Source organism: Fonsecaea nubica (assembly GCF_001646965.1).
Source record: "Fonsecaea nubica strain CBS 269.64 chromosome Unknown Scaff18, whole genome shotgun sequence".
NCBI classification, from domain to species: Eukaryota; Fungi; Ascomycota; class Eurotiomycetes; order Chaetothyriales; family Herpotrichiellaceae; genus Fonsecaea; species Fonsecaea nubica.
In genome coordinates, this window is record NW_019173691.1 from 194,328 (window position 1) to 206,803 (window position 12,476).

The following is a 12,476-nucleotide window of genomic DNA, read 5'->3' on the forward strand; positions in this document are numbered from 1 at the left end:
AACGTGCCTCAGAACTATTGATGAGTTTTGGTTCTGCACCTCCAGGACTATTCTTCATCTCGCGTCGAACCCATGGGAATCTCGTCCTTCAGGTGCTACATATGCTGCCATCCAACGGAACATCCCAGGAATTCCCTTCTCCGGCCGGAGGCAACGGCGATCAACGTTCATACACCTGGATCAATAACTACCCCCTCTGGCCACCCTGGCCCAGCTACGGCTCAGGCCCAGTTGGCCACCAAGGTCGTCACAACCAGCTCGTCAAGAGCCTTAAGCCTGGCAAGCTTCTTATGCCTACCGGCTATGGACTCTAGCCAGCTTTGCAGGCAACACGAAACTCTCCCCTCTCCACCCATTGGATTAGAGAGTATACTGAGCAGTTGATGGCCAGCGTCAACACCCCAGCCATCACGTCGTTGACGAACGACTCATGTGTCAACCCACCATTCAATCCAGACACGACTCGGTGGCGGTGCCAGGACCGACAAAGCCGTGTACAATGCAACCACGGGACTCTTCATTTACCAGAACCTGATCACAGACGGCAACAACGTGTGCATCGAAGGCAGCTGTGCACTACCCGGCGAAACCCCTGTCGTGGACGACGGTTGCTACACTCCGTGTCTGTCTTCTCGGTCAATTACGATGCTCCCATGGGACCCGCGCAGCATGGTATCCGCGCTGCGTTACAGCCATTGGTGGCGTACGAGAACCCCGATGCGAAGATGCTGGTGAAAGCCAGAGCTTCCATGTTGCAGTAAGTCTACATCTGCCGTCTAAAACGGGGGTTTAATGGGAAACTTGCAATGTCGGGGCTGGCTTCTTCCATCTAAGAGCTTGTTGCTGACCTGTGTTTGCAGGAGAGGAAGCCGCAGCGAGACATCCTCTTCACCACGCGCGAGCACTGAACGTGGAGGAAGATTCTCGAGGACAGCCTCGACGGGCCGACTTGATGTGAGAACATCTGAAAGGGACCTTGCCGCTTCTCTTCCGTACCAAGACTACTTGCGCTTAAGGAAGGGAAGGAGGACACGGGCACATAATACACTGCGGAAAAAGGACTGTAAATATGCCGAAACCCTTCCTCTCCTGATGGTCCTTGAAACCTACATATTTGAGTCAACCCGGATTTCTGAGATTGAACCCATTTCAACTCAGAGATGCGCAATGGCTGGAAAGATACGGGGAAACGAACAGCCTATGTCCTTGTTCTATAATACTTTTCCCGGAGCAACCCTCCAAGATCGTGCCCTGGAAGCTACCTATGTATCTGTGCACGTACGCACAAGTGCACAGAGAAAGTGACTTGTGTGCAAACACCGCTCGCTGATAGATAAAAGAGATGTCGAATCCTTTCATTGAGGCGAGTCAGGAGGTTGGTCTCGCCGCGCAAAGCATGACCTTACGGTAGATGCGGTTGGGAGGGCTGGATGCCCCTCTCCCCCAGGACCACTCCGTAGAGGCTAGATCATGGCAGGCAAGCAATGGAGGTTGACAATACTGGGGTTCGACTTCGCAAAGCGCGTACTTACATGTGGAGTTGAGGGTAAGCAGGGGCCCCAAGTTTGAAAGGCGATTCGGTGGGGCGCTAAACATGCGACCGGGATCAACCCACTTCGTTTCAATACCGTATTGGGGCGGTCCGATTGGACCAGTCGGCCTACCCAGGTATGAAGGCTTCGAGAGTCTTTGGAGAATTGATGTCGGAAGCATTGGAGTCAGGAAAGGATATGTAATTAGCGGTGACTGGATCGGGAATAAATATGCAGGGTAGTGTACGTATTGAGGGGCCCTCTGAGTCAATAGTCTGGCTGTCTGGGTGCTCGGTACCTCGCTCTTGTACTCGAGTAGTGAGTAAGAATGATTATGCAGGAACAAAATCCCTTCGAGGTCGTTCGTCCGGGGCCTGATGAAGAACTCCGGCGGCACCGGCTCACGTGAAGCTGACGGCGGTTATTGGCGGAAAGACGCAGCCAAGCTCCGAGCTCCGATGTCGCGCGGGCCAGAATTTCGCCCAAACGCCAAACGATATGTAATAACGAGGTAACTTTGTACAGAAAAAGACCAGAAAGACATAATATACGAGGGAAGAAACAAGTCACTTGTCAACATCTCTATCTTCAAGAGGCGCCCTTCGACAATCTCTCCTCCTCTCCCCCCGTACTACTGCGCTCCCTCTCCCCGAAGCAGCTGGTGACTCCCTCAACCATCCAGCTTCTCTCCTATATCTAATCCCACCGCCCCCCTGGCGTTCGATGATCCCCGAGCAATAACAGACAAAGACAATGTCACTCCCTCGGCTATTCCGCACGCCCTGCGCGCGTGCGCTCACCTCATCCACATTCAAGTCGGACTCGATACGGCTACAGCCCTCTTATAGACTGTTTTCGACATTTTCTTCACGTCAAAAGTCGTCTTTGGCTGTAGACGATGACATCCACTCCAAGCTTCCGGGCATCGACCCGTCAAAGTTGGAGGTCACCAAGACCACCACCCCGAAAGAGCTGGTGCCGAATAAAGACCTTGTATTTGGGAGAACCTTTACCGGTAAGGGAGGCCGAATGGAATAGCCCTTGAATGTTATGGCTTTGTTTATTGACCGCCAAAAAAAAAATCAGATCATATGCTGTCCATCGAATGGACGGCGTCGCAGGGCTGGCTGCCTCCTCGGATAACCCCCTACCAAAACCTCTCGCTCGATCCCGCGACCTGCGTCTTCCATTATGCATTCGAATGCTTCGAGGGCATGAAAGCGTACAAATGTCTGAAAGATAACTCACTGCGACTATTCCGGCCGGACAAGAACATGGAGCGCATGAACAAGTCGGCCGCCCGCATCGCGCTCCCCACGTTTGAAGGCGACAAGCTTGTAGACTTGATCGGCACGCTGTGCAAGTTGGACGAGCGCTTCATCTCCGCCGAGAAGGGATACTCACTATACATCCGACCGACGCTGATTGGGACGCAGCGAACGCTCGGTGTCGGACCACCGGGTTCGGCGCTGCTCTACGTCATTGCGTCCCCCGTCGGGCCATATTACCCAACCGGTTTCAAAGCCATCTCGCTAGAGGCCACCGACTATGCTGTGCGCTCTTGGCCGGGCGGCGTGGGCGACAAGAAACTGGGCGCCAACTACGCGCCCTGCATCGTGCCACAGCTGAAAGCGGCCAAAAAGGGGCTGCACCAGAACCTGTGGCTCTTCGGCCCCGAAGAGTACATCACCGAGGTCGGCACGATGAACCTGTTCGTGTGCATCCGCAACAAGGAGACGGGACAAAAGGAGCTCCTGACGGCGCCGCTCGATGGGACCATCCTCGAAGGCGTGACGCGCGACTCGGTGCTCGCCCTGGCCCGCGAGCGCCTCGAGCCTGAAGGGTGGAACGTCGCCGAGCGGTACGTCAAGATGCAGGACCTGGCCGACGCGGACAGCGAGGGCCGGCTGCTCGAGGTGTTTGGCGCCGGCACCGCCGCCATCGTCGCCCCCGTGCGCAGCATCTCGTGGAAGGACCGCGTCCTGCACTGCGGCCTGAAACCCAACGAAGAGGCCGGCGAGGTCGCCAGCAAGATGAAGGGCTGGATCGAGGCCATCCAGTACGGCGACGAGGACCATCCGTGGAGTTATAAAATTCCTGCCTAAGCCTGAACCTAACAGGGGCGAGAGAGAAAGAGAGAGAGAGATTGGAGATGATGCTGCCTTGTTTTAGCCCCCCCTTCTGAACTCGTTATACCTTACAGACAGAGAGAAAAAGAAAGAGAGACAAGAGATGTGAATTCTATCATATCGTTTTTTTGATACTGTTTGATTGATACTGTTTTTTTCTCCCCCTTTTCCCCTGCCATTTCTTTTTTCCATTCCCTCTTCGAACCCTACACGTTCTGCGCCTCCTCCCCCCTCCTCTTTGTCTTTTGTACATCTTCTCCTTTTCTAGCTGTATGGTTGTATGATTACATGGTTATACGGTTGTGTCTACCTCGTATACATTTTTAGATTGTGAAATCGAATGGCGACGTCCCTCGTCATTTCGCCCTTTTTCTTCCTCTTTCGAAAAATAAAACGTGAGTGGAATGAACTGGTTGGGGTTGGTGAAGAGGGTGAAACCTCCTGAGGATCGCACCGTTGACGTTGGTTGACATTGACATTTGACATGAACATGGATACGAGGTACGGACACACGTCCTGGGTATACTGACAGGATATATATAGACAGATAGATCTGTCTCTACATAGACCTAGAGATGGATCTCTAGATAGTTGCGCTCAAGAGATATAGACCAACAATGTCCAGCCCGCCAGTTTGTATATATGTGTGTATGAACCTCTGATCCCCATATATTGCAGAGCCATAAACTTTTTCTATATTATTTTTCAGGGACGAATCCTCCTAGACTCATTCACATGCTCGTTCTTATTCTCGTTCTCATCAAGACACATACAAACCATACACGCAGATAAATTGCAACCGAAGATGATTTGTCGGGCGATTTCACGAACTCAGCAAATCTCGCACGCTCATGCCCTTGCCTCGATCTTTACTGTTGTCCCTCATCCGGGCTACCGTCGAGGCTGTCACGCTGCTTTGGGCCTCGGTCCTCCCACCACCTCTCCACTCGTTCGTCAACATCATCAAGGCCGCACTGGCTGTGGCCTCCGCGGTGCCCGAACCATCACTGAGGGCGCCGGGAGAACTGCTCCCAGCCTCACGTTCGCGCTGGATCGATGCGTTGTAATGGGGTGGCAATTGTAAGGACGCCACCGCAGGGTGAGGCAGTGGCAGGTTCATGGCAGCTTTTGGGGAAGGCAGCGGTTGTAAATTCGGGCTCGGGTTTGACATCGAACCCGAAGAGCTGCCCGAGGGATTAACGGTCGCCCACGAGGACGTCGGCGTGTTCAGCACGCCGCTTCCAGATTTCCCGACACTGCTATTGGTTTGCGTCCGTGCCAGGTCGGGTGAGAAATGGATGGAGTTGAATGCTGGTGACAACAGTGTCGGAGTCGGAGTCGCAGAGGAGACCATGCCTCCTGAGTGCACGGTGATGGAAGGTGATGCTGTAAAGGACTGGACGCCGGCGGGTAAGAGGGGTCTCTTCCTCAAGCTACCAGCTTCGTCCATTGCTCCTTGCGATTGGCTGTGAATGTTGGGAGACGGATAGGCTGAAGAACCGCTCAATGACGCGACAGAGGACTTGCGCGAGTCGCGCAAGGTCCATTCGCTGCCGGCCACGGTACTAGGTCGACTACTCCGTCCCCTTGCTGGTGGGGCCACAGGAATAGTCGCAGTCACGACGTCGACAGCTCCATCCTCATCCTCATCCTCGTCTTGATCGTCTTGATCGTCTTCGTCTTCGTCGTCCAAATCCTCATCGTCCCCCGGCGGGTCGTCAACCTGCATCCTCGAACTTGTTGATCTCATTCTGCCCCCTAACTTTGCATTCTCGTCCTTTAGCTGGGCCACACATCCCTCCAAGTACCGTACGTACTCAATTCCTGCTTGCAAGATGGCAAGTTTATGCATCTCCACGCCTTCACAAGCGGGAATCATATCTTTCAAGACCCCAAACTCTTCATTCATTTTACTCCGCCTGCGTCTTTCTATGATGCTATGGGCGGTCTTGCGGGCAATCTTTCTGCCCGCAGCGCTTGTGGCAGAGGGTTGTTTCCGCTTCGAGTTTGTGGTGGTGTTCGACGCTGCGGGTGCAGCTGTGGAGGCTTTGTTGGGAGGAGACGTCGCGGAGGTTGCCGCCGATGCGGGAGGTACGTAGCTCGCATCACTGGCTGGAGAGGAGTTGTTTGTCGCCTGAGACTTTGGCTTCATCTGAATGATCTTACGGGCTCGACTTGGAGGAGGGGGGAGAGCGTAGGAAGTATTGGCACCGCCGTTGGTGGCCGCAGACTCGACGGCCGCTTTGACCACTCCTGAAGACGTCCTCTTGTGTCGGGGACTCGCGGCGAGCGGTTTGTCTTGAGGGGAGACAGGAGGCGTACTTTGCGAGGGCGCCGTAGAGTTTGTGGCGTCTCGTGTATGCGACGACTTTCCATTCGAGTGGGTCTGGGAGTGTGCGTCGGTCGACCGAATTGCTGGCGGTGGCAGAGTGAAGATCGATTCCATCTCTGAGGTCTGGAACGCCTTCAAGTTCTCCAAGGCTTTCAAGTCAGATGAGCCGGTTGGAGTGGGCGGTGGTTTCGGCCGTGGCATAGTTGAGGAAGAGGAGGGGCGAACAATCGAATGTCGATCGAGATGAATGTAGGAGGGCAACGCAAGAATAGTACCGAGTACTCGAGTCGTAGGACACGTAGAGGAGAGGGGTCAAGTGGTCTCAGACTGAAGCACGCGAGGTGTGTATATCCGGGCTTTGTGAAGAAATCTCCAACGTTTCACACCGGAACCGAGAGAGTCAACGCACTGCCAGAAGAGAAGCACAATGACAGAACTGAGGGCATGATGAGCGAGCGAAGGGGGGAAACGAGGGGTGTTTAAAAAAGGCAACGACGAGGACTGTTGTCAGAACACAACCAAGGAGAAAGACCTGGGAGGGCAGGGAATACCAGAAGCTGCTTGGGAAAATAAGGACGAGTTGTTCGCAACAATTGCAATTCGGAAACGTCGAGATGGACGGATATGGGCACGTGTATCAAGCACAGTGAGCACACGACACCCATGGACGACCCTCGTGTGATGGCCGTGATAGGTGATAGGAGCAGAGCAAACCAGCCTAGCGACACTCATACTTGCTTCTCAGTGCCCTCGTGTGTGGCGGGCGGGACGGTCAGTGGCTGCTCAAGGATCTCTGGAAGCGTGGGAGGGGGAGGCCCAGGAGATGGACCCCGGTTTGGCCTTGCCGGGAGGTTGGTGGTGCTCATTTCGACATTTTCCCAATGTTAAAGCTGAGAGAGGCAACAAGGGGACAAGCTGAGGCGAGCGTGAGAGAAGAAACGAGGACCAACTCTAGACATGAAAACACGCTGCACGTTCTAGAACAAATCGACCTGATTGGATCGTGGCCCAGAAGTTTGCGCCATTGAAGACGCCCTCGTCCCCGCTTTATCGATACGGAGACACGGCCACTATGCATGTGCTTCCCGGATCCTCCTTGTTAAGGGGCATTACAAGTAGTGCACGTACAAGGTACAATGCAGCTATTCAATGATATGCGAAAAATGTGAAGATGGACCAGAAGTTTGGGGGTATCATGTTTTTTTGGCACTTTTCGATTACAACTAGTATGTAGACAACAGTTGTATCAAGATTAAATATGCGGTCCTTTTAGTGGTGGCTGCTGCTGCTGCTGTCACCCCGCCGCATGGTCGTCGTCAATGGTTTTCTAACTCATCGCCCTCATGTCGTGGTCTTTTTGGCCCCATTGCTAACGCCGTGCGACGGTTCCGGTCGCTTGAAATGCACCTTCAATGGCTCCCAAGAATGCGCATTGTATGTCTAAAGCAAATGTCAGCGGTGGCTCCCAAGCACGTACAGTGTGGCATCAGGATTAAAACACTCACCTCTTGCACTTTCTGGCAAGTCTTCAACCCCCACTCGGTCACCCCAACCATCAAGCAACTCTCAAACATGAATGCCATGCTGCCTTCGCCCACCTTCTGAGGCGGCAAATCCACCGTCGACGCCTTTTCAAATGTCTGCATGTCTGGTCCATGCCCGCTCATCGTGTTATGAAGACTTGCTCCTGCTGGCTGGAACCCGCCCTTGCCAGCCCCCTTGGCATCGTAGTTACCCATGATCAGCCCCATGAACTCGGACATGGTATTGCGATGATACCACGGGGGCCGGAAGGTGTCTTCGGCCACCAGCCATCGGGGAGGGAAGATGACGAAATCTAAAACAGCCGTTCCTGCTCCGTGAGGATGAGACGGGGCAGACAAGACGGTGAAGATGGAAGGGTCGGGATGATCGTAGGAGATGCTGCCCACAGGGTTGAATCGGCCTAGGTCGTACTTGTAGGGATAGTAAGTGCCGTGCCAGCCCACAATGTCAAATGGGGTGTGAGACTGCTTGGCTGAAAAGAGATTGCCGCCGAATTTGCCGTACAGCGTCCATTCAGTATTCTCGTAATCCTCGATGAAATCGGCCACCGGTGTCTGGAAGTCGCGTGCGTTTGCAAGACCATTGGAGCCAATCGGTCCCAACTCGGGCAATTTGAAGTGGCCCTGGTACAATTCACAGACATATCCTCGTGCGGGCTCGTTGTTATGCAATGTAACGTGGTATCGAGTTCCCCGCGGGATGACACAGATCTCATTCGGTCGCACAAGCATCTTGCCAAATTCGGTTCGGATGTCAAGCACCCCATGTTGTGGAACAATCAAGAAATCACCGTCGGCACTGTAGAATGCCGTCTTGTCCGGCATGCTGTTGCCACAGGCGTAGATGTAGATGCCCAGGCCTTGTTTCATGGTGGGATCTCCCGCGCCAGCCACCAGGTGCAGGGAGTGAATCCAAGACACCTCTTTGTCGAAATCGAAGGGATCCCATCGCAGCTGGTTCGGGATCACATTGAAATGGGTGCCGAAACTGGGAGTGGGAGAGGCTAGGGACTGCGAGGAGGACGACGGCACCGGTTGGAAGTTCTGGTGGCTAGCAGAGGGAAGGATTCGGTAGAGCCATGTCTGCTGGTTCTCGTCTCGTGGCGCAGTGAAGGCCGTGCCTGAAAACTTCTCGTTGTACAGGCCGTACGGGCATTTTTGAGGAGAGTTTGCCGCTACAGGTAGCGTGCCTGGAATAGCTTCACTCCTGAGGACGACCATGTCAGCCAATGGTAAACCAAAAAAAAAAGCATTGAGAAATCCCATACTCTTTGTACCCCCCGAACCCATTCAGATATTCGTACGTGTCGGTCACAGCGAATTGGGTTACAGGCATCGTCGATGGCTTGTTCGTCGGTAAAAGTATTCACGTTGCGAACTAGTAACAGCAGTGTTAGTGACAAGTCACGACTTCTGTCGAGGCTGGAAAAGGTGAAGTGAATGAAAATGGACGAGGCTGGCAGGAAGAGCTGAGAAGAGCTGAGAGGGAGCAGTGAATGGACTTACTGGTGAGGGGCGTCTTGTACTTGATGTTGATGTCCTTGTTTTCGCGGTGCCTTTCGATGGCCTCTTGTAAACGTTTAAGGCCCTGCATGAAGGGCAGTATTGTCGTATGATCACCTGTGATGAGGAATGAGATAGACTGGTCAGAGAGGAGAGTGCGGAATGGTTTGTGAGAAAGCGAGGGACTGATTCCGTGGGGAGGAGGAATATGAATGAAATGCAAAACGGGCCCAAGTAGTCCCTCAACCTGAAGATGGGATGCGAAGTGCAGAAGTGGATACAATCCCCCAAACAATAGTGCAGGTGCGCTAGGACCCAGTTTTCGTGAATATGCGAGGGATTCAAATGGGGAGGGGCTGCAAAGACACCAAGATGGACAGGGGTGGGAGTCACTGGCGATAATGACTTGGCGGTCTCCCGATAGACTGCGAGCCCGAGCTACAAGCACAGCTCCATCACACCCAATGCGAGAAGGAGGTGTGGCCGTTGTGCCTCTGTGGTTGGACGGCCATGCCCGCAGAGTCATCTTTTCATGGCCACGCACAGCTGGTCAAACACGAGGACGGGCGAGAAATTTCGCTGCAACCGTCCAAGATTAGGTTAGAGGCAGGTGAGGGCAAAAGGCACGGACACAGTGGGATAGCATTCCGAGATAGGAATTGGAGATGCCAAAGCGCCGTGAATGGATGAGAGCAAGCCACTGGGGCCCCCGACAAGACATGGATAGCGGAATGAGGCGTAAGTTTTTTGTTTCTTTTGGGCTTGGACTCGGGCTCGAGGTGCCTGGACAGTGCGGGATGTCTGCGTCGCAAGCAAGTTTAGCAGCCAGTTTTAGGTGCACTTGGGTGGGCCTAGTGGCTGTTGTGGGCAGTGGGGCGATCGGCAGGGCGAATTGAGACGCCCAAACAAAACCCCGATCCCAGGCCAATGTCCCAATCTCCTGCCTCCTGTGCCGACTTTCCCGCTAAACAGCCCACCCTCTCGGTCTTTTGTGCGTTCAGTGACGCCTGCTTGTCAACTGCACACGCATGGACCCCTCACCACCCAACGAAGCAGCCCTTTAACCGAGGGGTGTGAGAATGGTGAGAGAAGAGGAAAGTGAAATCGGTGGTGGTGGGCTTGTGTGAGTCTGACGTCTTCTGATCAGTGCAAAAGAAGGAAAGATGAAAAGGAACCCATCTCCGGTTTTGCTGAAATTGGCTCGCCTGAAAGATGTTGCTGTTTCTGTGTCGGCTGCGCAAGAGGATGCGCCCGCGTGCGCCCTCGTTTTGGAGTCAGAATGACTGCGGGTGTAAGATGCTGATGCTCGTGCAGCGTGGCTGGCTGCGGGCTGCTGGCTTGTTAGCCCTCGGTGGTTATTTCTGGGCGCCCCGGGACAACCGTCTGGGCGGTTGGACGCATCGGTCAATGGGGCGACAATCTGCCTGAAGATCTGCGATGGGTGCGCCTGTGCCGTGGCTGGCTTCAGGTGCTCTGGGGCCCAAAGGGGGGATTGCAAGCAGCCCGTGTGTTGCCCTGTTCCAGCCCATGTTTGAGTTGTGAGGGGTCAAGGGGCGCCCCTGTTAGAGCCTATTCACCCATTGTGCCATGGTAACCCATCATGACGGCTGCCACCATTCCGAGCAAAACATTGCTTCTCCAACAAAATCACCCATGCCTAGCTGGCTCGCTGGCCTCTTGCCTGCCACTACGCTGCCGTATGACGCCAGTGATCGTCACTTTTTGGATCGTCGTCGTCATGGCACTTTGTTGTGTTCTCGAGTGTTCACGGCCGATCCAGAGCACGTTGCCGGCGATCTCGAGAATGCGAAAATAGCCTGATATCTCAAACCTCCTCTTCCAAGAGTCTGGGTTTCGCGTTCATCAACAGATGGCCCAATGGCTCGTATCTTGTGGAAAGTGTCGAATTATCCAGAAGGTCTCGGCAACGAACAGTTCACGAGGTGGCGACGTCCAATCACAAGGCCATGAAGCACTCTGATGCTCCTCGAGCGCAGGGAGGCAACTTTGGCCGGCTCGGGCGGCTTGCTCGTACAACCCTTCCATCGTTTGGTCCTCAAAGATCCCCCGCCTCTCAATTACCATTCCAACATGTCCGCGTCGCAAACGTTCAGGCTTAGCGGAATGACGCCGGGAACTCAGAGGTCTCCAGTGAGAGGACAGAGCTGCAGCCAATCATCAGGTTTGCCATCAGAGACCTTGATGTCAGCGGCATCGGAGTTGCAGCCGGACGGTGGCACAAATCGACTACAATACCGAGCACCTTTTTGCGGGAAAAACACATACTTTGGCGCACAAGTTGCACAAGTTACAAATATGGCTGACCCTTGAAACAGAGAAACAAACAATGATTGGGCAACGAGATGTGAACAAGGACGAAATGAGATGAGATGAACCTACCCTGCGCATTTTCCATCCTGTTCCTTCTCCACTGCTCTGCGAAGTCTAGCGCCACCTGGATAGTTTCGTTGCGTTGCCACCAGGGGACTTGTTGCGTGGCATATAGACGCGGTCTGGACATGATGGACGTTGTGATTGGATGGTTTCCGAGTATTGGGAGCCTTGCTATGTGTGGGCTTTCTGGGAAGAGATCGTGTCCAATAACAGTTGCTGTGGTGTCCGCCGACGCCGACTAGGTGAGATGATACGTCTCGGTTCTCTCAAAGTGTTGCTCTGCCCCTGACCTGACCTGACCTGGCCTGACCGAACAAGGCTCGGATCAAGCAATATGGGATTCCGAGGAGGATAAGGTGAGGAACCCTTTGCCAACGTGCTCCACGCCGGACGGAACGAGAGGACGCGAAGCCTCAGCCTAGTCGCTTCGAGGGCGATGGGCTATAATACTAAAGAATAGCGGTTTCCCCAGAAAAGAGAGAGAGAGAGAGAGAATATACAGCCCAAGCAAGCAAGCAAGCAACCTGTCCAGTTTGTTTGAATGCCGGGGAATTATAAGCACGCACGTCCTATCTGTGCAAGACAACACACTCTCTCACACAAAAACTACTATTTGTATGGTTGAGCTCAAGGTCATCAGGTTTTCCCAACAAGTCTCACCAAAGGATCCAAGCTTCGTTCCCAAGTTTGGTTCCACGAGAGAAAGCGGAGGACCTGCAAAGCAAATTCTCTGGGACTTCCGTGCCCTACCCACTTTGAGGGGGATAACTCAAAATAAAAACGGAAGCCCAGGAATCGATGCAGGACAAGAACTCCCTATTCATTTCAGAGTTGTGGAATGCAACATGTTACTGTTGGACCAGCACCAAGAAAGAAATGACTCAATCTGAACAACAGCAGCAGCAAAGACTTGGTTGGGGCTAGCTCAACACAACCCCGGAACAAGATTCGTCCCTTTTACCCTCGACGACACCACGGCTCGTGCATATGATATAAAAATTAAGATGTTCGAACCAAAGTATTCGAATGCTTAGAAAAGAAT

General features: G+C 53.6%; 3 protein-coding genes across 3 annotated transcripts; 1 reads left to right on the forward strand and 2 right to left on the reverse strand.

Annotated features, from left to right (window-relative positions):
* Positions 1 to 2,285: 2,285 nt before the first annotated feature.
* Positions 2,286 to 3,637, forward strand: AYO20_03738 (branched-chain amino acid aminotransferase; the record flags this gene model as incomplete). Its single annotated transcript, XM_022642038.1, has 2 exons — positions 2,286 to 2,547; positions 2,619 to 3,637. 2 exons carry the CDS (start codon positions 2,286 to 2,288, stop codon positions 3,635 to 3,637), a joined length of 1,281 nt encoding a protein of 426 aa, XP_022501981.1.
* Positions 3,638 to 4,484: 847 nt separating this feature from the next.
* On the reverse strand, positions 4,485 to 6,194 carry AYO20_03739 (hypothetical protein; the record flags this gene model as incomplete). The annotated part of the gene is made up of 1 exon (XM_022642039.1): positions 4,485 to 6,194. The coding sequence occupies one exon, from the start codon at positions 6,192 to 6,194 to the stop codon at positions 4,485 to 4,487; it is 1,710 nt and encodes a 569-aa protein (XP_022501982.1).
* A 1,140-nt stretch (positions 6,195 to 7,334) lies between these two features.
* Positions 7,335 to 8,873, reverse strand: AYO20_03740 (homogentisate 1,2-dioxygenase; the record flags this gene model as incomplete). Its single annotated transcript, XM_022642040.1, has 3 exons — positions 7,335 to 7,433; positions 7,499 to 8,744; positions 8,806 to 8,873. The coding sequence occupies 3 exons, from the start codon at positions 8,871 to 8,873 to the stop codon at positions 7,335 to 7,337; spliced, it is 1,413 nt and encodes a 470-aa protein (XP_022501983.1).
* Positions 8,874 to 12,476: the final 3,603 nt, after the last annotated feature.